Source organism: Lissotriton helveticus, chromosome 7 (assembly GCF_964261635.1).
Source record: "Lissotriton helveticus chromosome 7, aLisHel1.1, whole genome shotgun sequence".
NCBI classification, from domain to species: domain Eukaryota; kingdom Metazoa; phylum Chordata; class Amphibia; order Caudata; family Salamandridae; genus Lissotriton; species Lissotriton helveticus.
The window spans coordinates 182,286,814-182,311,389 of NC_136068.1; the positions used below are offsets into that span (position 1 = coordinate 182,286,814).

Genomic DNA, 24,576 nt, shown 5'->3' on the forward strand with positions numbered 1-24,576 from the left:
AGATTATAAAACCCATCATAGGCATGCACTTCACTTCTAGTTAACCAGCCATCTATTGTTTTCATGGAGAAGTCTATGAAGTCATCCTAAGACTGACTCAGGTTTTTTTCCGTCCCGCACCCCAAATCTAATTCTATATTCTTCAATGGTGACTCCAAAGCCCGCAATCCTGGTACCTTTCATGAGATTATAGGACTCAGCATTTGCCTCAGTAAGTGAACGGAGTCTAATCCTGCACTTACCAGTGAATAGTTCCCAAAGCAATGCTCCCCATAGTGACTTCTTCACCTGTCTTATTCCACATGCCATCTTGACGGATGTGAACCATTTGATGATGTCATCACCTTCCTTATTCTTGAGGACAATCTCTTTGGAGATTTGAAGGTAGTAAGAGTTCTCTCTGTCCCCCATTTATGGCTGCTAGGCTAATTTCTGCTCTTTCTATTTCTATAGCCAGAAATCTATCCTCCAGGGCCAGCCAGTGATTCAACCTTGCTAAAAGGACATCCTCCTCTTTGAGGCTGTTCTCAATGTTGCTTGGGGTGCCTGTCCCACCTGTGTGGGAGCTAGATATCCTTGGCACTACTTTCGGAAAGATGTGTGCAGGTACCATATCTTTAATTTGAGGGGGGTAGCAATTGTTCTCCTCATCACCACTTTCTCCTTCTGGCAGGAAGGTCCTACTCTTCAGAAGGGTGTTCCTTAGCATACTCCGGCAAGAGCGCCTAGAGGATGACCTTGGTAGGAGTTCAACCAGTTTAAATTTTTTTTTTAAGTCTACAGAGTCCTTTCTTAGATCCTGCCTGCCAAGATGGACCACATTCTCTGTATCTCCCATTATTTTACTAAAGTTGTAGCCTTTTTAAAAGGACAAAAAAAGACTTATAGGCAGTTTTACCCCCAACTAAAGTAGGCTTTTAAACTTCTACAAATACTAAAGGGACTTAACTACGGCCCTAACAAGACTTTTAAAATTTGGAAACATTGTGAATTCAAAAATAAAGTTGAATCTGAAGGCAATTTTGGATTGTAGTCATGTGGTCGCTTTTTGTCGGAGTAGTCCAGCAAATGCAAAGTCGTAGACCTCACCGCTGATCTAAAAATGTAGGAAGCTGGCTCTGTATATACTTTACTAAAGTAAGGTATAGTGTGCACAGAGTCCAGTGATCCCCAGAGGATTTACAGAGGATAAAGAAGATCATACCAATGCTCTGTTATGGTAGTGTGGGTGAGCAGTAAGGCTTATCAGTGGGCTGTGTTAAGCATTTGTTGTACACACTCAGACAAAAAATTATTACATACAATCTGACTACATCCAGACCAATGGTTTGTAAAAATATTTTTTTACTAGAACCAAAGAAACTTAGTTGCAGGTAAGTAAAGTTGTCAAACGGGCAATACTATTCAATGCAGTAAATCAATACTTTATACAGGACACCAGTTCAGGAGTTAGTCTTTAGAAGCAGCAACACTTTGCATTTCAAGAAAAATACACACTTAGTGCAATATTTCAAATGAGCAATGTTATTCTATGGAAAGAAAGCAGAAATGCAGTTTTACTGTGAAGTACTTTAATCACAAACCTAGTCTTTAAGGTTTAAGGTCAACATAGGGCAAGGATCAAGTGAGCACCAAGACTGCACCACCAGCGGCACTAGGGTGGCTGAGTGCAGAGGTTGGATTTGGGTGCCCAATGGAGCTCAGAGGCACTCCAAGTCATGCCAATTACATTTAAATAAAGCGGAGTTGGAGGTAAACCTTCAGGGGTTAGGACAAGCACATGAGGGGGATAGGGAGGCCGTGAGGCAGCCCCCAAACATACATCGTCAGGCAGGCCCCTTGAAATCTGGGGGCTCTGGGTGAAGGAGTGTCTTTGGGTGTTGGAAAATCCTTGCCGGCCATCGTCAGGGAGTCCTTTGTCTTGAGGCTGGAGGGGGCAGGTGACGATGGACTCAGGCTCTGGATCGCTGTGGAACCTCACTGGGATCGGTGGGCCACTTGGACTCTTGCCGGAGGTGTCGAGTGCAGTGCAAGATCCGAAGGCGAGGTTTCGCGGGTCCACGGGTCACAAAGGCCTTTCTTGGAGTTTCTTCTTGAATAGGGCTCTGTTCTTGGGAGTTCTGGGCTTTTTTTGAAGGTAGTAGACCTTCCAAAGGTATTTGAAGGCTGCTGGGCTGAGGACAAGTTTCAGTTTTCACAGGATCTCGAGGGCTGCAGACAGGCCGGGAGAGCTGGTGCCAAGCCAGTGGGTGTCTTTAGCCTTCTACTGCACAGCTCTTCTGTGTGCTCTTCCTTCGTAGGTCATAGGAAATTAAGGATTAAGGTTCAGAGGTGCCCCCAAATACTTAATTTAAGGGCTTTGCAATGGGCTACTTACCTTTCGGGTGATCACACCCTTTGTATGTCCACTTCCTTTGGGGACGGGGAATACCCCAAAACCTATTGGCAGAAATCCTCAAACTGTATGGAGGATTTTCAAACAAGGTGGGTTACTTCAGCTCAGGACACCTTACCGGTGATTCTGGCTGAGACGGATCACACCTCTCCTGGTTACTAATTTCCCCACCAACCTTGCCGCTAAAAGTGTGGCTGGGTCAGGGGGTTAGGCATTTCCACTAGCTTCAGATACCTTGGCTAGCATAACAAAAGGGCTGGAAGTCTTTGAGGCTCACTTCCCTTGTATGCTGTTCCTGCTTGGGGGTAGGTGTGAAGCACACCCCTTTCCCCCGAGCAGCTTTGTTTCTGACTCGTGGTTTGTTAGATTTTCAGTGGGCACCTCTGAGGTGCTTCTGAGTGCATTTATTAATGAATGCCACTCTGGCATCCACATGGGCTCAAATCTGAGATGCTGTGTACCAAACATCTTGGTATTTAGTTAAGTCATCATGAAGCAGTGTAACTCGTATTGAGAAGCCCCCAGCCCATGTACTCAGTAGTTCTTCACAAGGCACTTATAATGTGTAAAAATGGACTTAAACATTATAGGGGCATATCTGTTCATGCAGTTATGCCCTCACAAGAAGTATTGTGCACCCTGCCTTAGGGCTGTAAGGCTGGCTGTAGGGGTGACTTACCTAAGCTTCTTGCAGTTGTGGCAGGCCTGACACACATGTTTGTGTGCCGGGTCGACTCTTCACTCTTATCTATACCAAAACACGCAGGCTGCAGTGGCAGTATGCACGTGTTTCGTGAGGGGGTCTCTTAGGGTGGCGTAAAGCGTGCTGCAACCCGTAGAAACCCTCTCTAGTCACAATGCCCTTGGCACCACGGATACATTTTACAAGGGACTTCTATGTGGGACGAAGGTGTGGCAATTGTGGAAACAAAGGTACAGTTTTGGGAAAGCACATAGGCACTAGAAACCTGGTTAGCAGGAACCCAGTGTACAATCAGTCAAAGTGCATCAGAATCAGGCAAAAAGTGGGGGGTAAACATGCAAAAAGGGGCACTTTGCTACATGTGTTTGTGATAGATGCAGGGTTGTCGTGAAGATTTACACATGCAAACAAGTGTTGTACCGGGAGGACAATTTAAAACCGAACTTGTTTTCAAAAAGACATGGATTTTATATCAGCCTGTAGTATAAATCAATTTTGTGTTTTCCGGAAAAATATTTCTTATAACCATGATGCAGGTGTTTCAATTCTCTATTTTAAATCATTCATGCAAGAGATTGATCATTTTGTTGTATATAACCAAATCCAAAATGGAGCTCCAAGTGACGGAGCAGTGAAAAGTGATTATCAGTGACTCATAGCAAAGTGACATTGATGGATCAATATTTGAGATATATAAAATGATCACCCAAACCCCTAGGATATTTTAGTTGTGCAATTGAGAACCCTATCTTCAACGCATTAGAGTTTAATATCCAACAATTAATGTCTGTGGTGTGTGTGAGGTAAGTCGACATTCTACCCCCCTAAATGGACAAAACCTCTGGGTTCTTCATCCGGATAGAACAATGTCATCTATATGGAAAAGAAAACTCTACGGAAAGGTACCAAGTCAGCCCTAGGAGGCTGGAGGAGAGGAGGTGTCTGGAAGGTTTGGGAAAGCAGATGCTATTGTTGAGGTATGCTTGGCCAGTGTTATGTAATGCCTTGAAAGTCTGAGTGAGGAGTTTCAATTATGCTCGTTTGTGTATGGGGAGTCAGTTGATGTCCTTCAGGGGAAACAGTCGGTGCACCGCGCCCTCAGCCACGCATGTTCTGACATTGCAAGCATAACCATGCTTGCCTTAACCATGCATGTGCGTGGTTAAAGCCTATGCAAGGTCTAGTTGCTGGCTGCAGCCTGGCGGAAGAGCAGGAAGCAGGATTAGAAAAGATCGGGACATGGCAGTGAAGTAAGTGGGGTTTTAGGGGGGTGGAGGTAGCTTGTAAGTGTTGGGGGTAGTTTTCAGGGCTTGGAGGGGGTCAGGAGTTATAGAGCTCAGGCAGGGGACCCGGGTGGGCTGTAGTTTGTTTGGTTTGGGGGTTCGGGTAGTATTCTGGACTGGGGGGGCTGGAGTTTAAGTGCTCAGAGCAGGGTACGGGGGTGGGGGTAGTTTTGGGGGCTGGGAGGGTTGGGAGTTTTAGGGCTCAGGGCAGGGGACAGGAAAGGGTGAGTTTTCAGGTTGAGGGGACAATTGGGCAGGGGGAAGTGGGGTCAGAGGCTGGTTTTAGTGCTCAGGGAGGAGGCTGTTGTCAGAATAGTTTTTAGGGGCTGGGGGGACGAGCATTAAGGTTCAGGATAGGGAGTTGGGGAATGTCCAGTCGCTCCTATGTTGTTATCCTCGATAAATTGCCACAACTTGTTTATGTATGTACTTTATATTGTGCTGTGGTTAGTTTTCAATATGACAGACCTTCCTTTTGTCATAAAGACCCAGCACCACCGCTTAAAGGTGATTAGTAAAAGTAGTTGGCTGTTAAACAGGGGTGTAATAGTTCTTCTAATAGTTTTCCTGTTACATAAGAGCACATAATCCTAGTTAAATCGTATTTTTCCGTCATCTTGCTGTCACCCACACTTCTGTTAGTTTATGTTTGCATATCTAAAGTGCTGAGAAGCACGCTAGAATGACTATCGGGTACTTATAATGCTGTCCCCCCCACCCCCACCTCTTGTGAGACAATACATAATTAGCAAAATAAATAGATTCCAAAGGCGAGTGGTGTACCTTTATGGTTGCTCTAGCAGCTGAAAGAAAGTTATTTGGTCTCACCTAGGCAGCGCTTGCTCTGCTTTTGCTGGCAGGACACTTTCTCCTGCAATGCTTTTTCAAAACATTTAACCAGCGTGGCATGCCTGAGCACTAATAATGGCGACCTGCTTCTGTTTTCTTTTTTAGGATCCCGAATGTGGCTCAATGTCCTTTTTAGGGCTCGCACTGCGACGCAATCGCGAAGCGATTATCGCAGTGGAGTCCTATTGCAATCCGGTTTTCCTTTCAAGGACTAACAAGACTTGGGACAACAGACTGGCACGCGCACGCAGCCTGCCGGAATCGGATCAGGTCGCGCGTGTGAATACGCGCTCCGATTCCGGCAGGCTGTTCACAGCACAGGCAGGCACACACAACACACACAGACAGACGCACGCACACACACAACACACGCACACACACAACACACACACACACACTCAACACACACACACACACAACACACACACACACAGACAGACAGACAGACGCACACAACACCGACAGACGCACACACACAGACGCACACACACGCGCACACATCCCCCCCCCCCCCCCCCCCCCCCCCCCACCGGGCTCTTTTAGCGTGTTCCGTGTCTCTGTGCCTCGTCAGCCAGTGGGTCAGTCTCGATCCTCAATCTCCCTCCGCAGCGCTGGTCTTCACCCGGGGCCCCTCCTGGGACCCGGGACTTCAGATGCCGCACTCCGCTTTGGCACCGGGGCTCGGAGCGCGCATGCGCGGGCAGCCCCCTCACTCTAAGCCCGGGCTGCTTTCTGTTTCCCTGGTCACGTGCCCGTAGCCAAGACAACATGCGGCGCGCGCCTGCAGCGAATGGAATGAAAGCATACTCGGTTATGTATAACAGTTCAAGCCTTAAGAGGGCGTTGTGTCACGTCGTCAAAAGAAATCTTCAACAATAAACTGCTGCGGCCTTCCATGAACCTACGTTGCAGATATTTATCTGTAAGTATTTTGTTTTAGCTGGTATTGTTTGCTCGCTGGCCGCCTGATTCGCACGCACTGCATCGCTGTACACTTTTGATGCAACTCTAACTGACCCCTATTACCTAGTTTGCACAATAAATTATATAACTTCTAGTGTATACCTGTAACCGCTGTACGTTTCCACCTCCATTGTACAGCACTCTGAAGCCTGTCTCTATGTGGAGTTTGTGCTATATAAGGAAATACAGAAATAAATGATAAATGTCAGTCCAGCGCTCTGAGTCCAGCGCTCCCTTCTCTTTGGCCTCTCGGTATTTTGTGATCTTTTGCCTCTAGCGACCTCCCTCCATTCAATTAACGCACCTCTCCCAGGTTGTTGGGCAGCCAAAAAGAACGGAGGAGCAAGCAGCAACCTTGACACCGATGACAATACCAAAATTAGGGAAAGTATACGTTGGTTATCTGTTGTTTGAATGCAGTTGCCTGTTTTTAGTCCGGTTTTAGTCAGGTATAATTACCAAGACAAGAAAGAGCGATGATTGGTTGAAACATGTCAAAACACCTTTAACCTTCCTATTATCAGATGGTGATTTCTTTCCTGGTCAGTATGCACTCATTCCTACCAGTTGATGGCTAAGGCGAAGAGTAGAGGTGGGGGCTGTAAAGTAGCAAACTGTGGGTTGTTGCCATCTGAGTGCATTGTCCATTGATGCTATGTTCATACATCACTTGGCACTTCATGCATCTTTGCAAACATAAACCCTAGTGAATCATAAAACGTGTGAAGCATTAATAATTGGTTCCAGCCCAACAGTTTGCTTATGGCCTCAGCTCTTCCTAAAACTGTGCTCTTGTTTGTTAACGAAAAGCATGCGCAGTTTGCCGCTTCAAAAACAGTGTACAGCCGCCGGCGTTGCTCAGATAAGTCTGTTTCTGTTGGAGGGCAGAGTCTTCATACAGTCAGGCCTGCAGCCACTCGGGCAGTAGTAGTTGTTTATTCAAATTAGGCCCTAATCAGAGACAGAGATCCCTTGGATGATGTCGAATTTCCATCCTCCTTCCCACGGTGGTCCTGGCAGGCTAGCACCAGGACACAGACCCCAGCCTTCCAAGCATTATTACCATCCCACAGCACCCTTTCACAGCGTGTCCACTCAATTCGGGCAAACATGCCGTGCCGACAGACGACACTTTTTAATATTAACCAAATGTGGTATATTACGTGACTAGTTTAAAAGAAATTAAGTAAACAGAATTTAGTCAGATCATGTGTAAGATCTTACGGGGTGGCCCTTGGCGTTTGTGCGGTGATTTATGCGGTACATGGGATGCCGAGGAGCGCATCTAGGACTCAACATCTATTTTTGCAAGTTCCCTGGAATCACTCTTTAAAAGGTGTGTGTCTGTCTGTGTGTCTGTCTGTCTGTGTCTGTCTGTCTGTGTGTCTGTCTGTCTGTCTGTGTGTCTGTCTGTCTGTCTGTGTGTCTCTGTCTGTGTGTCTGTGTGTCTCTGTCTGTGTGTGTGTCTGTGTGTGTGTCTGTCTGTGTGTGTGTCTGTCTCTCTGTGTGTGTGTGTGTCTGTCTCTGTGTGTGTGTCTGTCTCTGTGTGTGTGTCTGTCTCTGTGTGTGTGTCTGTCTCTGTGTGTGTGTCTGTGTGTGTGTCTGTCTCTGTGTGTGTGTCTGTCTCTGTGTGTGTGTCTGTCTCTGTGTGTGTGTGTCTGTCTGTCTGTCTGTCTGTCTGTGTGTCTGTGTGTGTGTGTGTGTGTGTCTGTGTGTCTGTCTGTGTGTCTGTCTGTGTGTCTGTCTGTGTGTCTGTCTCTGTCTGTCTGTCTGTCTGTCTGTGTGTGTGTGTCTCGGTGTGTGTGTGTGTGTCTGTGTGTGTCTCTCTGTCTCTCTGTCTCTCTGTCTCTCTGTCTGTGTCTCTCTGTCTGTGTGTCTGTCAGCATCCTGTTAGGCGCATGGGTACTCCAACTTTCTCTCGAGGGGGGGCAAATTTACAGGGTGGTTTGTGGCAATGGGTGGCACCGGTGGGGGCGGGGTCAATGGGGGCTGGGCTAGAGCCAAAAAAAACACTGTGACCAAGAGGTTGAACACAGGCCCCTGCAGTGGAGCATTAGTCCACTGACCCAGCATACACACGTCTGTCTCTGTCCGTGTGTCTCTGTCTGTGTCTCTGTGTCTGCCTGTGTGTCTATGTTTCTCACTCTGTGTGTGTCTCTGTCTTTGAGTCTGTCTCTGAGCTAATGGTGTTGCATTATTTAGCATTGCCAGTAGCTCAAACTTTAATAATGCGAGACCTATTGCATTGTAAAGGCTTGTTTTCTATTTATATACTTCATTTGCGCACACCCTCATGTAGGCTTATAAACAAACACTAATTTATATACATACAACGACTGTGCTAATCTGTAGCTGTGTAAACAGATAAGCTGAATATCTTTTTCATGCATATTTCTTTCCTGATCTGAAATTAATCTTAATACTATTTAATATAAAATAAAAAGCGTAGAGGCGAATGCAAATGTTCTGCATACACAAACCTGTAAAACGGATTTAGAAAGATGCAGTAATTCTTTCTTTTCCATCGCCAATTCTTACACGAAAATCAATGCCCTTTGAAGACACAACCTAGGAAGCTGCAAGTATCAAAATATATTTTGTTTGTCTCTCCTATTGTGTGGGAATTAGACTCCGTTTTAGACGCTTCTTGAAATAGTTACACAACAAGCCAGAAACCCCTCCTTTGAGCAGCTTAAATGTGTTTTTTATGCAAAACATGAAATGATAGTGCTGTCCTGGATTCCCTGCCTGCCACTGCTCAGCACTCGTTTTTGGCTGCCATTTTAACGAATTAGCAGTCTACATACCACGATTGTAACAAAAAAAACATTCAATTCATTATATAAATTAATTACAGGAATTGGACCTCATTTATCTGCACTACTACATATCTGGCCAGAAAGCTTGTCGGGTTAGTGATGTGAATATTTGCTTTGCATGGGCCCTTACCAGGAACAATATTTCGACCTGAGAACAAAGGCCCCCTAAAGTATGAATTATTAATCCATCCGCCTCCCTCAGTCTCACTGTGTAACACATAAATTCCAAGCAAGCAACTACCACACGCACTCAAACACTTGCACATTTCTTCGCACGATATGTTGTCAGCCGAGCCCTACTTCTCTCAAAACATAAAGACCGTTAAAAAGAGCTAATTCCAACGATGTATTTGCAAGGAAGCATAATTCCAGTGGGAATAGAGCATACAAATATTTGGCAAATTTGTCTACTGCTTGACATATGTTCAATGCATGTTTTGAAAAGTGTATTCAAGTTATGTATACTAACTACTTAAAGGACCCCTTGCGGAATTGCGAGATTTTAAATATGAGCAGCAAAATTAAATAACAGTTGACTTGCACAATACTGATCACACTTGACGATATCACAGCACCTAAAAACAAAGCCCCATTCCCCCTCCCCAATACATGCCAAATGCATGTAGAACTGCTCTTCCAATTACAAAGTCGTTTTTTGCTCCACCACTATCTATTACATATCTAAGTGAGTAAGCCAAAATAATATAGCCACATGGATCCACTCCACTCAAGAAACTCATAGGTAAAAGACACTGTCATTTAAGACGTCAATAGCTCTAACTCTCACAAATGCAAGAGCTATTGCATTGCAAATGCTTGTTTAAAAGGATTTGGTCAGTGCGTTTGAATCTTTCCAGTCCTTTGACAGGCTCTGTCAACTTCATTGCCACGCAAGAAAAACTTTTTGGGACTGGACATTTTAGTATTCGTGTGTTGGTTAACACATATTTCAGTGCTCTGACTTTTACAAAACCGTGTTCACACTAATCCTATAGATGCTTGCAGTCAAATATAGGCAAATCTGTATGCGAGTAACAAACTAAATAATTCTTAAGCTTAGCAAAGAAAAGATGCCCATAAGGGGCCCCTTATCTTCTAGAATAAGGTCAGAATCCCTCATGGCACAGACCTCTCATAGGCGCTGGATTTCAGAGCTGTCCCTCAGGTTCAATAAATTACATGGTCTCTTCAGACAGTAGAGCCATCCGACACGTCCATGTCTTACAGAAAACCTATCTTTTAAATTGCTGAGATTAAGATCCTAGAATCTCATAAAGAAGGCCTAACCATCAGGTTACACAGATCTTGCATGCTTTGCCTTCAGATAGCAAATCTGTCTTTAGATTGCACATGTTCTAAAGATTTAATGTTTTGGCATTCAGTAGCAAGGTTAGTCCTAAGTTTGCGCAAATCTTACAGGCTCTAACATCTGACAACAAAGCAACTCTTCAGGAAACCTAGATTTTGCTCAGTCCTAACCAGCGCAGTACAAAACTTCCACTGGCTGACATAGATCAGCAGAATGGGTGTTCTACATTTATGTGCTTTTTCAGCCTTATTCCCTCATAATGGGTGTTCTACATTTATGTGCTTTTTCAGCCTTATTCCCTCATACTGGTAATAGACTATGCCAGTGTTGGGCCTAAATCACCCTCTATTGATTCTTTAACCAAGGCTTCACTTATTTTGTTATTCACAGCTTTAAGTTAAGGGATATCCCAGAAACACGAGCCATATGAGCCAGGAATCAAAGAGCTCCATACATTGAATTGTTTGAAAACCTAATTTCCAGTCGTAGAGCAAAGGAAGTATTTTAATCCTAACCTACAATCAGTTTTTCTCTTCAACATTTCAACACACGTCTCGCCTGTTGTCAGATTGGAACTCTTTCAAATCTTGTTGACTTCTCTGCCTTCAGTCTTGATCTGAGACCTGAAAAACAGAAGGTTACTGCCTACTATCTCTCTAAACTATTCCTTTCAGTCTTTGTTGTAGGAGTACTTAGACTGCATTAAAAAAGTAAGTACTTATTTTCTCGATTTTGAGGGACGGAATGTTTTGGTTTTTCCTACTAAAGGGTTAATGGTGATCCTACCCGGATCCTTGTTCATCCCAAGCCAACCACAGACGCTGAACATGGCAGCTATCCCAGATGCCAACAGTGATTGGCAAAGTCTGTACAAATGAGGCTCGTTACCAGATAATGGTCACATGTAGAAATAGCTGCAATCCTTCCCCTCATGGGTCATATAGTGTACCTCTTCCCTTTGATATTCATATAGAACAGAAAATCCCTAAGAACCAGGTCTTTTGAGAATGGCTGGCTGGTTGGGGGCTTTTCACAATACTTAATTATTAGTTTCATAGTTACTTCTAGCTGCCAAGTGGATTTGGCTACGATGTGTGACGGAAGGCTTCCTTTTCTCGGCCTCTCCTCCTCCTTGAAGATGGGAGTTCAGACACATGGTTGTTGCTAGCTAAAGGCAAATAAAGTATTATGTTGCATGATCTCATTTGCTCCATTTTATTTATTTTCATAGCTTTTAATTGGTTTTAATTTAACATTGCAACAAGAACCGAGCAGGTTCATAATGCACAAAAGTATTGGACAATTCCAAATGCAATGTCCAGTGATCCAAAACAGCAAATCAAGGACATGACTTCGGCATACTTATAAAGACCCATGAGTCGGCCATTCCAAGCTTAGCCCCAGCATTGCGAAACAGGGTGGGTGCAATGCATGGAATCGCATCCACTACCAACTAATACAACAGTAAGCGTTTCATAAGGAATTGTTGTAGCCTATAGTTTCATATAGGGCTCCGATTCTACCATCCCTACGTATCTATGCATTAATGTAGTATACATCAGTAGTAGTTAATCATACATTGAGTTGGTGCAGCCTTGTCCGATTAAAGTAGATAATCCCTAAGGGGTCCCCGAATGTCCCTTGACATAGCATTGATTGGCTGTAATTAAACAAATGCTTCAGTAAGGTCATTGCCCATTGCAGCATCCCTGAGCCAGTAACTTGTTTTTGGTGTAAGGCCCTTAGTCCAGTCCATTGCAACTCTGCTTTGCTCGGCCAGAACTGCCTACAGCGCAGTTGGGGAGGGGAGGCTTGACTTAACCGCTGAAGATGGTGGACTGAGGCTAGCAGAGCTCTGAGGCACTGAGCGGCAGAATCGTCAAGTATTCTACACATCCACTTGCTGACTGCAGGGGAATGGAAGAGGCAGCACATTGGGGCTCCTGTTAGAGCCACCGGCGAGACTCGGTGAACAGCGCCCACACAGCCCCGGCGGGCCTCAGACCGTTTACTGCACCATAGCTCCCTTGTGGCTCGAGCGATTGCATTAGCCTCCTTGAGGGGGTCGGAGGTTGAGACGTGAGCCCTCCGCACTACAAGCACAGCGAGTGGCCTTCGAGGGGGGAAAAAAAGAAGCGTCCAGTGCCTGCAGAGGCGATGGTTCGTTCTGGTGCCACCTGCCAAGGCCACAGCCCTGTATTGGTGACAGCCAGGCCGCCCCTGTGGTAAAGAGAGCACGGTAACTGAGGCTGGGGGGCTGTAAGCATGCATGCTGCCTCTAGCCTGGCCTAAGAGCCCAAGAACCAGCTGGCAGTGAGGGCGGGAAAGGGGCACTAGCCTTTCCCACTGGTGGAGGCCTTGGGTCAGGCATCAACGTCGCCCCTTACACTGATCAAATCAAGATCGACATTGCAATCCATCAGGGACTGGCGGGGACTGGACCCGGCGGGCCGAAACTGCATGGAAGGGCCGATTATTTAAACCATAACTGAGCAGGCGCTGAGGAGGGGGGACGGCCCACAGGCCCGCTACCACAACTCAAGGCTGGAGACTAAGGTAAGCTGGGAGAGGAATTGCTCTCCCCCCACCCCCATCCCAAGCAATGCCTGCAACCAGGAGGCCTGGAAAACCTAAGGAACGCATGGGCGCTATCCGGGGGCGCTCTCCAGAGCACCCCTAATTGAGCTTCTCATCACACAATGGAAAGACTGACAGCAGGAGAGCCCTGCACCCTCGTTTGTTACTGGACAGGCAAACTAGGGCTCGTCTTCTCCTCTGTCCCCCATCCCATCCACTATTAACTGGCCCAAGGGCTGCCCAGTTACCGGAACAGACATTAGGGCAATTTCCAAGAGCAAGTGCACATGAGGGATAGAGGCAATGCCTCAGCAACTTTACATGCCTCCGTCCCTCCACTCCAGTTGACATTGCCTGCAGACCCAGAGAGACTCAGTGAGCCAGGCAGAGACTACCTATGGGGGCTGTAGAGTGACCACAAATGTTGCAGTTGCCGCAACAGAAGAAAGGGACAGTCCCAACCTACACCCTTCCCTAGCAGAGTGGTGCTGTGGCTCTGCTGACAAATTGCACTCCTGAGCGCCACATACCATTGAAAACCTGAGGCTCCCCACATTCAGGCCGCGGTGCGTTTTTCCCACCTGGTGTGATCTTGAGTGATGCGGCACACCTAGTGAGGACATAAACCTCCGCCCTGGGTATCCGCCTCAAAGCCTTCACCCTAGAATGGGCTGTCCGAAACCATTGCGGGATCCCTCTAGGTCCCCCCTGCCCTCTTCCAAGCCAAAATGAGCAGGCTGGACAGGTCCGCCTGCAGACTGCATGACTCCCGGAGTCTAGAGACTGCTGGATGCCATACTATAAGGGATCGAGACCTCTAGATAGTCAGTGGAAACTAATATAGATGAGCTCTTTGCAGTACTCCGGTGCACTCCATGATAATCAGTGAGAACTGGCTTCCAGAGTGACGAGAACGGAGTGCTTACTGCAAGACATCAAGCTCCAACTGAGCAACCAGGAGAAGAGCACCTGGGACCCAGCTGAAAGGGTGAAGCGACTTGAAGACCGTGCGGCAGATGCAGAGGGGCGGGCACGCAGAGCTGAAATATTCGGGTAAATGCGTACATATGCTTCTTCCAAGAAACCCATCTTATTAGTAGAGAACTCCAGTAGCTACGGAAGCGTTGAAGATGCACCATATATGGCACAGTAGGCTCTGCCTATGCATGTGCCGTGCTGATTTGGCTGCACCCTGACACACCTTTTCAGGCACACGCCGCAGTGGTTGACAGTGAGGGAAGGTATGTCTTTGTGGAATGCCACTTGGATGGCACACAGTCCTCCCGTACGCTCGTAGGAAGCTATATTACAGGCATTCTATGGTTACTATTCTGATCTATCCGAGCACCCCCTACAGTACAGCTTGATGTATTATCGTCATTCCTGGCGACCTCCCTCTTCATCTCAGCCATAGATTACGAAGAACTGAATGGTCTTAGCACTGTGGCAGAGGTGAAAAAGGCAATCCATGACTTAGCTAGGAACAAGCCCCCAAGGTATGGACGGGCTCCCTTGGAGTACTACGCAGGAGAGGCCCAAACAGTTAAGAGCAGTGGGGTGGGGGAGGCGAAAGACTACTATTAGGTAAAGTTAAAAAAAAGAAATCCACTTACCTTGTGCTCGCCACATCGCTGGTGTGTGAGCGCAAGGTAAGTGTTCTTCTTTTTATAAAATTTAACTTAGCTTGTCGTCGCCTGTCGACACTCGCCCCTCCACTCTTGCCCGCTCCTGGTACTGCTATAGTATTTTAGTCCACCTGACCCCTAAGTTGACGAACGTTTGTAATGAAGCACTTTACGCCGATATGCTCCCAAAATCTCTTCAGGAGTCTTTCCTCCTCTCCCAGCTTAAGCCCAGTAGAGACCCCATCCCTTTGTCTTCTAACTGACCCATAGCCATAATGCAGGCTGATTACAAAATATGGGGTAAGATACTTGCTGACTGCTACCTTCGGACACTGCCTAACATCATACATCCTGATCAAAATGGATTTGCCCCCAGCCGTAGCTCCTCCAACATTAGACATCTATTCCATGTGATGAACCAGGCATTTATTTAGGTTTTTCACGCTGCAAATCTCATGTTTGACCTAGAGAAAGCATTCAATATTCTGTCTTGCGACAACCTATTTAAGGTGCTGGCCCAGCTCTACATTGGTATGCGTCTCCAAACATACACTAAACTGCAGCACGCCTAGCTGTCCTCGCGGGTTGGAGATGGTGTCTAATTTCTGCACCCTTCATGATTGGCAGGGCCACCTGCCAGGGCTGCCCCCTCTCACGGTACTCTTTGCCATAGCTATGGAACCCGTGGCTATCTGCCTCTGGAGAGGTGGGGGGATTCCACTGGCCTGGACGACCTATGCAGTGCAGCTATATGCTGGCAACCTGCTGCTGTATCTCTGTGATGTTGGTGCAGGGACCAAAGCAATATATGCAACCCTTCAGGATTTTTAGGCGGCAGCTGGTCTAGGAATGACCTGGACCAAGTTGCATGTTTTCCCCTTCTGCCATGATGAACCGCTGCGGGAGCTCGGACTTAGTGATGCTCCACTGACCTGGTGCGGGGATACTGTTCACTTTTTCAGGATCCAGTTCAATCACTTGCAGAACGAGCTGTTTGAGAGGAACCTGAAGCGGGTACTCGCAGCCCTCAAATTCCAGACCAAGTTCTTGAAACACCTGCCTCTGGCCATTACGGGAAAAATCGCCCTACCCAAAATGGTAATCCTTACCAGTTTACTATACGATTTTCCAATGTTCTGACCTACCTGCCAAAGCACTTCTTTCCGGCTCTATGCTGGGGGAGATTCTCTGGGATGACAAGTGGCATTGCATATCTGAGTAAAGTAAAGCTACCTATGGGTCTGGGAGGGTTGGGAGCGACCTCCTTTAAATCATATGATCAAGGAGTAACTTTTATGAGACCAGCACTGGAGACGAGCCCCTACCTTCACAAGGTTCTGATACTAGCTGTCAGACTTAAGCGGTCGTGATCCCTGCTCGTCTGGGTAGCCTGCAAGTGGATAACCAGAGATTTACAACTGACACGTCACATCCAACCATATTCTCCGGCGATTCCCCTTGGAGGCTTGCCGAGATTCCCTGGGTCATTCACGACAGAGGTCTTAAACGCTTTGCATGACCAGTCCATCGGTACCTTTGGAAACCTATTCCAGGACCACCACCAAATGCTCACATTCGACCTTCTGTGCCAGGACCACAACATCCCTTCTGGGCAATTTCTTATGTTGCCTCTTGTGGTACACGTTCAGGGGTGTGGAATTTAATTAAATATCCACTTGTCCATGGGGCAGGTTGGTTCATTAATCTACTTGTCCTGTAATAAAATCTACGTGTCCCTTTTGTGCCATGTAATGCAGTGACACATTATGGCAACAATCTCATTATTAGTAAGCTTGGTTATTAGCCTCTCTGATTATGCCTGGGGTCATAACATAGTAGGGTTTGAAAACTAGCAATTCCCTTATGTTGCCACATTTCCGCAGATCTACATACTGAGACTGATGGTAGGGTTAGAATGCCCTTTTGAGTCTGTGCAAACCTTCTAACTTGCATGTTTTATAGGTTTTCACCACCTCTTCTAATCTTTTCTGATACTGAGAAAGGCTGGAGCTTTACTCCTCCTGACAATGGCAGATGTGAAACTTGGTCCAGGGTTGGGGAGAAATGTGATTGAAGCGAAAGTGAACTTGAAAACACGCAGTTTTGCATGAGCAAATCTACACATGCATGTTTGCTCGTGCCAAAATGCAGTTCTCAAATATTTTGTAGGAGTACTATTCCTTGGCCTACTTCTGTAAATTCTAGTGAATTCATGAAAGTTGTACATCTGCACTTAATGCGAGTACATATAACATGGGTGCATTTTTGAGACTTTTTGTTTAATAATTGGGACCCTGGCGTTAACCATGACATTTTCTGTTTATGAAAATTCTGTCTCTATCCGCTGGCTACACTGTGAGCGACCACATTCTGCAATTTCACAAGGATCATACCAGCACACAAAGTAGTTTTGTTCAGTGCCAGGAACTACTGTGGCAATGTGTGCTTTTGAGAGCAAAAACGATTTTTGCTGGTGAGGGTCCGGCAGCTCCCATACCAACAAGGTTATACAAAAACCATGCCAAAATAAGTCACATATTGACCAAACCAAAAGGCTGACCACCAATTTGAGACCTGCTGACTTAGCCAATACTTGTTTATTTGTGTTTCCCATCATCTTATTGAAACTGGTTACACTGATTTTCCGTTACTAATATCTTTGGGAAATACTAGCATACATCAACACGTTCAACTAGATGACACTGCAAAGAAATGGTACCAACACTTTTACAGTACTTTATCTAAATGTTTTCTCCCTCTTGCATTTTTTTGTGAATATTTTATTTTGAAAGCAAAGACTCCTATATCTTGCTTTCAAGCTTCTGCAAATATTTGCATCGAATCAGAGAGCCTTCTGGAAGCATTATACATAGTCTCCTATTGTTAATTTTGAAAATATATGTACACATGTTTATACTGTCAGAAGTGCAGTCCCAGCTTACAACATTTACTTGGAGCGCTTTGCATTAATGAATGCTAAATACAAGTTTGAGCAGCATTAACACATGGACACAAATATTACCTTAACTGCAGACAATGCCTTCCCTGATCCATAATGTGGTACTGTAAACTGGCAGCCAAAGGGTTTGTGCTGTAGAGGGTTAGGCCTACTTGTCCCAAAGACAAAATTCACATGAAAACTTGTTGCCCTTGGCCCAAAACAATATGTCATGGACTTTGGGCTATAGGAAAACCATATCCCTGCACACTTATTTTTTACGGACCACAGATTTACACTATGACTATGTTGTATAACGTGCCAATTAAACGGCTGAGATGTTTTTCAAGCTGTACAAAAAAACGAGCTCATTAAGCTCTGACTTCAACTTGCCCTTCCACTGACCCTGTACTAGAAATGTACACTAGTCTACAGCTGTGGACAACAGGGACCAGTACACATCTGTCAAGTGCATCTATGTCCTGAGGATCCTTTCAGTCAGGCCTGTTTTTTTAAAACCATACTACTGAGCATGCTGGGAGTTGTACTTTAATTATTTCCAAATTAAAATTAGAACTTGGTGTTGTCATTGGGTGTTGGTGTATTTCACTGCAGCGACTTGGCATGTTTTGCGCTGAAAGACGGAGCTCTCCCTGACTGGTCTTTTAAAAAACACTATTATGTACATATTTGCAAATTCCTTAAGCCACATAGAGCCACGAGTTTAACATTCCACCTAGGAAATTCTGCCCTAATGTTTTTGTGGGTTTGAAATCTAAAGTTTTTTTTCTTTTCTTTTTTCTCCACACAGATATACCCTTGTTGACGACTTACCACTGTCCATGCTGGAAGTGAAAAAGAAATGCAGTTGTGGCCTTTCAGAATCTGCAGAAAAGGTGCTAAGAGCACCACCGCCAATGTGAAACCACTTTCTTTAAGTCTCTACCAATGTGAGATCATCTGGTAGGGAACCTAAATTGACATGAGCGGTCAGCCTGTGCAATTAATGCTTGTACTCACTTAAACTGACTTGTTTCTCATCTTCCTTTAGTCATGGAGCGAGTGGTGATTAAAAACCTGGCTGGCTTTGAGCCTGGATCCCTCGTGGTTTTTGGATTGAATGAAAAATCTGAGCTTGACTCCTTGTATTTTCAAAGCACTCACATGAGGGACACATTCAGCCAATTTCCAAATATTTTGCTTTTTGATAGAACTCACAATGTCCAGGGCAAAGCCCTCTACACTTTTTTTGTCGATGGTCCAGACGTGCAGCCTGATGCGGATCTTATGAAAGTGATTCATTTTGCCGTGCCCAAAAATGAATTAGCTGACGGACTAAGTCATATGTATACAACCTTCAAAAGGTTCAATCCTGACTGGCGCAAAATCAAGGCTATTCTAGTAGACCCCCTTTTTACAGGTAATGCCACCCTCATGCAGGCATTCCCATCAGTTGAGGTTGTGCCGTCTGCATTTCACATTTGCAAGTGCATGCAACAGAAGATAAACCAAATGGATTTGTATAAACTAGATGAATCGAAACTGCTTGATTTCTTAAAAGGTACCATGTGCTCGCCAACACCAAGCAATCGCAAAAATATGTATGATGAGCTGAAAAGATTTCTTTCACCAGAGCTGTTTCTTCAACTGAATCCTCACTGGCTGTTGACTGATGGAATATGGGATGTGCATTGTCGGAAGAGCGCGTCAGAGAGTGCACTGTACTTTCAGGGCCTGGAAATTGTATGCCGAGATTTGTACCAGATTTTCACCAGTAATGCCACTTTGGAATCTAGTATCACCTTGTTGGCTAAGCACATGAGGGATTGTCGACTAAATGTGAGCTCCAGTAATCTTGTCAAATCTTTTGCTCTAAATGGTCTTCAAAGCGATGAAACCCCTTGCAGCAGCGTGGAAGTCGCAGTACAGGAAAAGCAAGCAGGCCAAAACAGCGCAGACTTCGTTCCTCAAATTGCATATTGGTTTACAAACCAAAATGCTCTTACTAAAGTGGATGGTCAGCTAGTCGAAGGCCAAGATCCTGAGGACCAAGTTCTACACTCCTTGCAGAGTTTGTGCACTTTGCCAGCAGCCAAGCTGTGCTTGAAGGAATTGGCAGTAGCCCTGAACAAAGGGAAAATTGTGGGCTCCTCAGGCGACAAGATCCATGTTCAGGTTGTAGACGGTGGTTGCGTTGCCCCAAGGAACAGTGTGCTGCTCTGCACCTGCCTCTTCAGTAGCAAATTCCAGCTACCCTGCCGTCACGTATTGGCTGCGCTTAAACAGAATAACAAGGTCTTGCAGAGAGAAATGGTGAATGAGAAGTGGCACAAAGAAGCTTCAGTGCCCTGTGACCCAAACTCTCTTGAAAGTGACTTACTGGACATACTACAGAGTTCTTGGCAAGCCTCGGACGACAAGTCGTTCACAGTGAAGTTTCTTACTAATGAACTCATGCGACTGATGGCTGAGTGCACTAATAAGGAGTTTGAGGGCAGGTACCACTCTTTACGGGAACTTGCAGACTACTGGATTGGTCCCTACGAGCAGGTTAAATTATAATCCAACATTTTGGGGCTGTAGTGAGCCTAGCCGGCAGTACAGTGCATCTTGCATCCGTGTGCCTTTTTCGTAGAGATTATCCAAAAATATTCTTATGCTTTTCTGTTTGAGCAAAAAAGAAAGAACATGGGCTGAGCAGCGAGCATTGAATTGGTTATACACTCTAGGGAAACTACCAAAGATGCTGGGAATCCAATTTATCTGAGGTTATGTGAATGATTGTTGTACAACAGCCCTCTGTTATTTGATTTCTGTTAGAGCATTGCTTACAACAGGCCATATTTGAGAATATTTTGACTACTAGAAGCACATGAAAGCAAGTCATTTGCCGTTCTTAGTGTTCACGTAATTTTGACACTACTGGTTAATTTTATTATTCATGCACATCTCCGAATTGCTGCAACATCTTGAGGATATGCCATTGACCCGAAATTAAAGGGCCTTTATTTATGTGTGCCTTTGTTAATTCAATAATGTTTTAGACTAATGAAAGGTTTCTGCTGAATACCGTGAAATAAAGTTGTTTTTCCAGAACTAAGAGTATGTGCCTGGGAGTGATACATACTTGAGGTGCATTCTATCAAGCTTAGGCAAGCTGTCTGTTCTACAGGCACTGTATTGATTGCAAACAGTTAGCAGTTGTGTGCCAGGAAAATGTATTTATAGGCGCAGAGGGGATGGTTCAGTTATGTGCCCGAACCATTGAGCATCTTTGCTCTATTATTGATTAGATGTGTGAAGTTGTGGGTTGTCTGTTCGTTGTCAATGGACTCTGTGGTGAGAAACGTGATATAATGCTCTTTTGCATCCGTTGGTAGACTGGGGCGGGGGAGGGGAGGAGGGGGGGGCTACTGGAAAGTATCTGTAGAAGGAGGTGCACCAGGTTATTGTCATTCCTAACCAAAAGGAAGCATTGTTGAGCAGTGGAAGTGGCATGGATCAAGAGGGAATGAAGGTGTTCCGAAATAATCCTTCATACACAGTGGGAGCTCCAGCAGTGGGAATACTAGATTTCTATGTGTCCCAGTCAGTGACCGTGTTGGAATCATCTGTTTTAGCCTGCAGGAGCACTGTAGTTATTTGAAGATATTTAGGGATATCGCAGCATAATACTGAAGATCCCTTTGTTTGGGGGGGGGGGGGGTTGTGGCACTCTGCCATCAATTATGACTATGTCTCCACTTATTTGCTCCCAAGGAGCTTTGCGTCTGTCTTTGTGTTCAAGGAACAGAACTCTTACACACTCAGACAATTTCTTACTTCTGATGCATTCACATGGTGAGCTAAACTTTGGGCACTGCTAAAAATAACGGTTTGTTTATGCAGGTCCACAGGCGCTATCCAGCAAACACTCAAGCAGAGAAGCGGTTCTACACTACAACAAAGCAGTTATTGAAACTCTAGACCTCCTGGCCCCGCTTAAGCTCAAAAACCAAAGAACCGTCCCTTCCAAATCATGGTTTAATACGGAGCTTAACAATGAAAGACGCTCACTGAGACAGACGGAAAGAACATGGAGACTGCACCCATCCCCCTTGCACCTAGCTCGCCTCAGACTTGCAAGATCCTCTTACAAAAAACACATCCTTAAACAAAAAGCATCCTTTTTCAGAACACAACTTGACCAAGCCAAAAACAGACCCAGAGAACTGTTCAACATTGTTCGCAATCAAACCTCAGCCGCTCCGCCTGTACTTATGGCCTCGACGTCCAGATGCGAAGAAATAGCCCTCTTTTTCTCTGAAAAAATTACAAAAATAGAGCAATCCTTCCTGCCGACTCTGACCCCTACCTCCATACTACACATCCCCCCTACCGCACCTGCTTCCTGCCCACTCCCCCCCGCCCCCTCCACGACCCTCCATAATTCTGATCTCATTCCCCCCCCCTTTCCCTCCACCCTCCAAGATTCTAATCCCCCCAACACTCACCCTAAAAATAACGCCGCTTGGCATAATTTCCAGCCAGTCACTGAAAGAGATGTCTTTGACATCATTGCAAAACTTAAACCCTCCTCCCACACTAAAGACCCCCTCCCTTCTAAACTTGTCCAAAACCTCAAACATATCATCACACCTGCCTGGACCTCGATCATTAACACCTCCCTAGCCACCGGCTGTGTCCCCACCTCCCTTCAACTGGGACAAATCACCCCCATTCTTAAAAACCCTACGGCTGACCCTAATGACCTCAACAACCTCCGTCCTATCTCCAACTTGCCCCTCCTCTCGAAAGCCCTTGAAAAATGTGTCCTTCTTCAGCTTGACAGACACATTGAACTTTTTAACTTACTTGACCCTCTTCAATCTGGCTTCAGGAAAGGCTGCAGCACCGAAACCGCCATGCTTAACATTATAGATGACATTCACCACTCCCTTGACAATGGCGAATCTAGCCTACTGATCCTCCTTGATCTCTCCGCAGCGTTCGATACTGTTAACCACTCTGTTCTTCTCAAAGTCCTTAAAGAACGATTCGGCCTTAATGGCATGACTCATAATTGGTTTGTCTCATACCTGCAGCACCGCGCTCAGCAAATTAAAATCCACAATTGCCTTTCGAACCCCTCCCCCATCTCTCTAGGAGTTCCACAAGGATCCATACTATCTCCCTCTCTCTTTAACCTCTTCATGGAACCTCTCACCCTCATTCTCAAACAAGCAGGGATTAACTATCACCTCTACGCTGACGATACACAACTCTACCATAAGATAAAAACCCATGCTGACATCCTCCACCTCAACAACACCCTCATCAAAATTCAAGCCTGGTTCCACTCGAACCATCTCAAACTTAACCCCAAAAAAACTGAAATTATTCTTTTCTCCCCAAAAAACAACCAGCTCCCCATTCAAAAGTGGATCACAGACCTTAACGCCCTCAACTGCTCCCTGTCCCTAGCCACCTCAGTCAAATCCTTGGGCATCTCTCTTGACAACCGACTAACTCTCAACGTTCACATCAACAACTCTGCCAAAGGAGCCCTCCTTACCCTCCGTAACCTTAAGAAAATTAAGCCCTTCATCCCAATTGATGACTTTAAACTGGCAGTCCAATCGCTTGCTCTATCGCGCATTGATTACGGCAATGCCATCCTCACCGGAATTCCCAAAACCCACCTGGCACCTCTTAAATCTGTGCTCAACCTCGCAGCTAGGCTTATCACGGACTGCAAACGATTTGACCACATCTCTCCCGCCCTTAAATCCCTTAAATGGCTCCCCATTGAAGGTAGATCCACATATAAAACCGCCTGCATTACGCACAAAATCCTCCACCAAAACACACCGGCATACCTCTCCAATAAACTGACCAAAGCAGGCTGCACGCGATCACTGAGAAGCTCCAACACCCTCCTACTTATTCCCCCCATTCAGAAAAAGAATTCCACTCAGTCACGCTCATTTTCAGGCAATGCCCCACTTATTTGGAATGCCCTCCCTAAAGACCTCCGCTGTAACCAGTCCTACCCCAGCTTCAAAAAAGAACTCAAACTTCTTCTCCTTAATAAATACTGGGGTTTCTAATCCCTCCCTGGTAGCCTCGCCCCTCTGCATCACCCCACCTATCTGCTCTGCATATGACTTGTGACCATCCCGCCTGGCCAACTCCCTTTCCTTCTATCTGACCACCTTACCTCCCCTCCTCATGACAGTCAGTTCTCTTGCATGTTTTTGTATACCTAAGTGAGGCTTCCCGCCAAACTGTGACCGCTATTTTGTATGACTCATAGTGTCTAGCAATTGTTTTTACTTTTTTATCTAGATGTCATGTATCCTATGTGGACTTGTTCTTTTATTATTCCGTTGTCTGTGCTTATACACACTGTACCTGTATGGAAACACCTTGTAAAGCGCTCTGATACTCCTGGGTCCAGCCAGCGCTATATAAAACCTCTTAAATAAATAAAAATACATGGGAGTAAGGGAATGGAAGTATCTGATGGTTTCATTTGGGTCATCGGGGCATTTCAGTACACAATCTCAAGAGACTGTTGGGGTAATGTACAACTTCATGCTGAATCTTCTGTTGAGGCTCTAAGCCGGATTACTGATACTAAAGAAAGAGGCATTTCATAGGAAGGACATTCATTCTAGAGACGCATCAGAGCATGCAACAATAGTATCAGATAAGCGTATAAACTCATATTCTACATGCAATATGTACTGTCTCTCTTACCTTACCGTCAACATATCCACTGTAAGAAGGAATGTATAAAATGTATGTGAACGCAGACCATACTGATATGCGACCTATGTAAAGATGCAAAATACCAATAAAGTTTTACAAAAAAAAAGTAATATGCCTTGTGAGCGCTGGGCTCAATACACAAAACTGATTAAACCCTGGATAACAGTACATCAATTTTGCATCAGCTTATTACTGAAAAAATACTGGCCTACACCCTACCAACCAACAACGTGAAACATTGCTCAAAGCAGATGTGTACCAAAAGTAAACAAGCATCGGCAAAGCCAAAATACGGAACCTTGCAATGGCATTACCCAACCTGCTTTTTAGTGATGCTGTACCGAACTGACAAAAATAAAAAG

The 24,576-nt window shown here is 45.4% G+C and overlaps 1 protein-coding gene across 2 annotated transcripts in view; it reads left to right on the forward strand.

Moving 5' to 3' along the window:
* ZSWIM1 (zinc finger SWIM-type containing 1) overlaps window positions 1-20,561 on the forward strand; it is a 40,594-nt gene extending 20,033 nt beyond the window's left edge. For both annotated transcript variants that reach the window (XM_078651901.1, XM_078651900.1), the window contains exon 2: window positions 18,273-20,561. In XM_078651901.1, the coding sequence (XP_078508027.1) occupies window positions 18,515-20,023 (1,509 nt within the window). In that variant the 5' untranslated portion in view covers window positions 18,273-18,514 and the 3' untranslated portion in view covers window positions 20,024-20,561. The remainder of the gene's footprint in view (window positions 1-18,272) is intronic.
* Window positions 20,562-24,576: the final 4,015 nt, after the last annotated feature.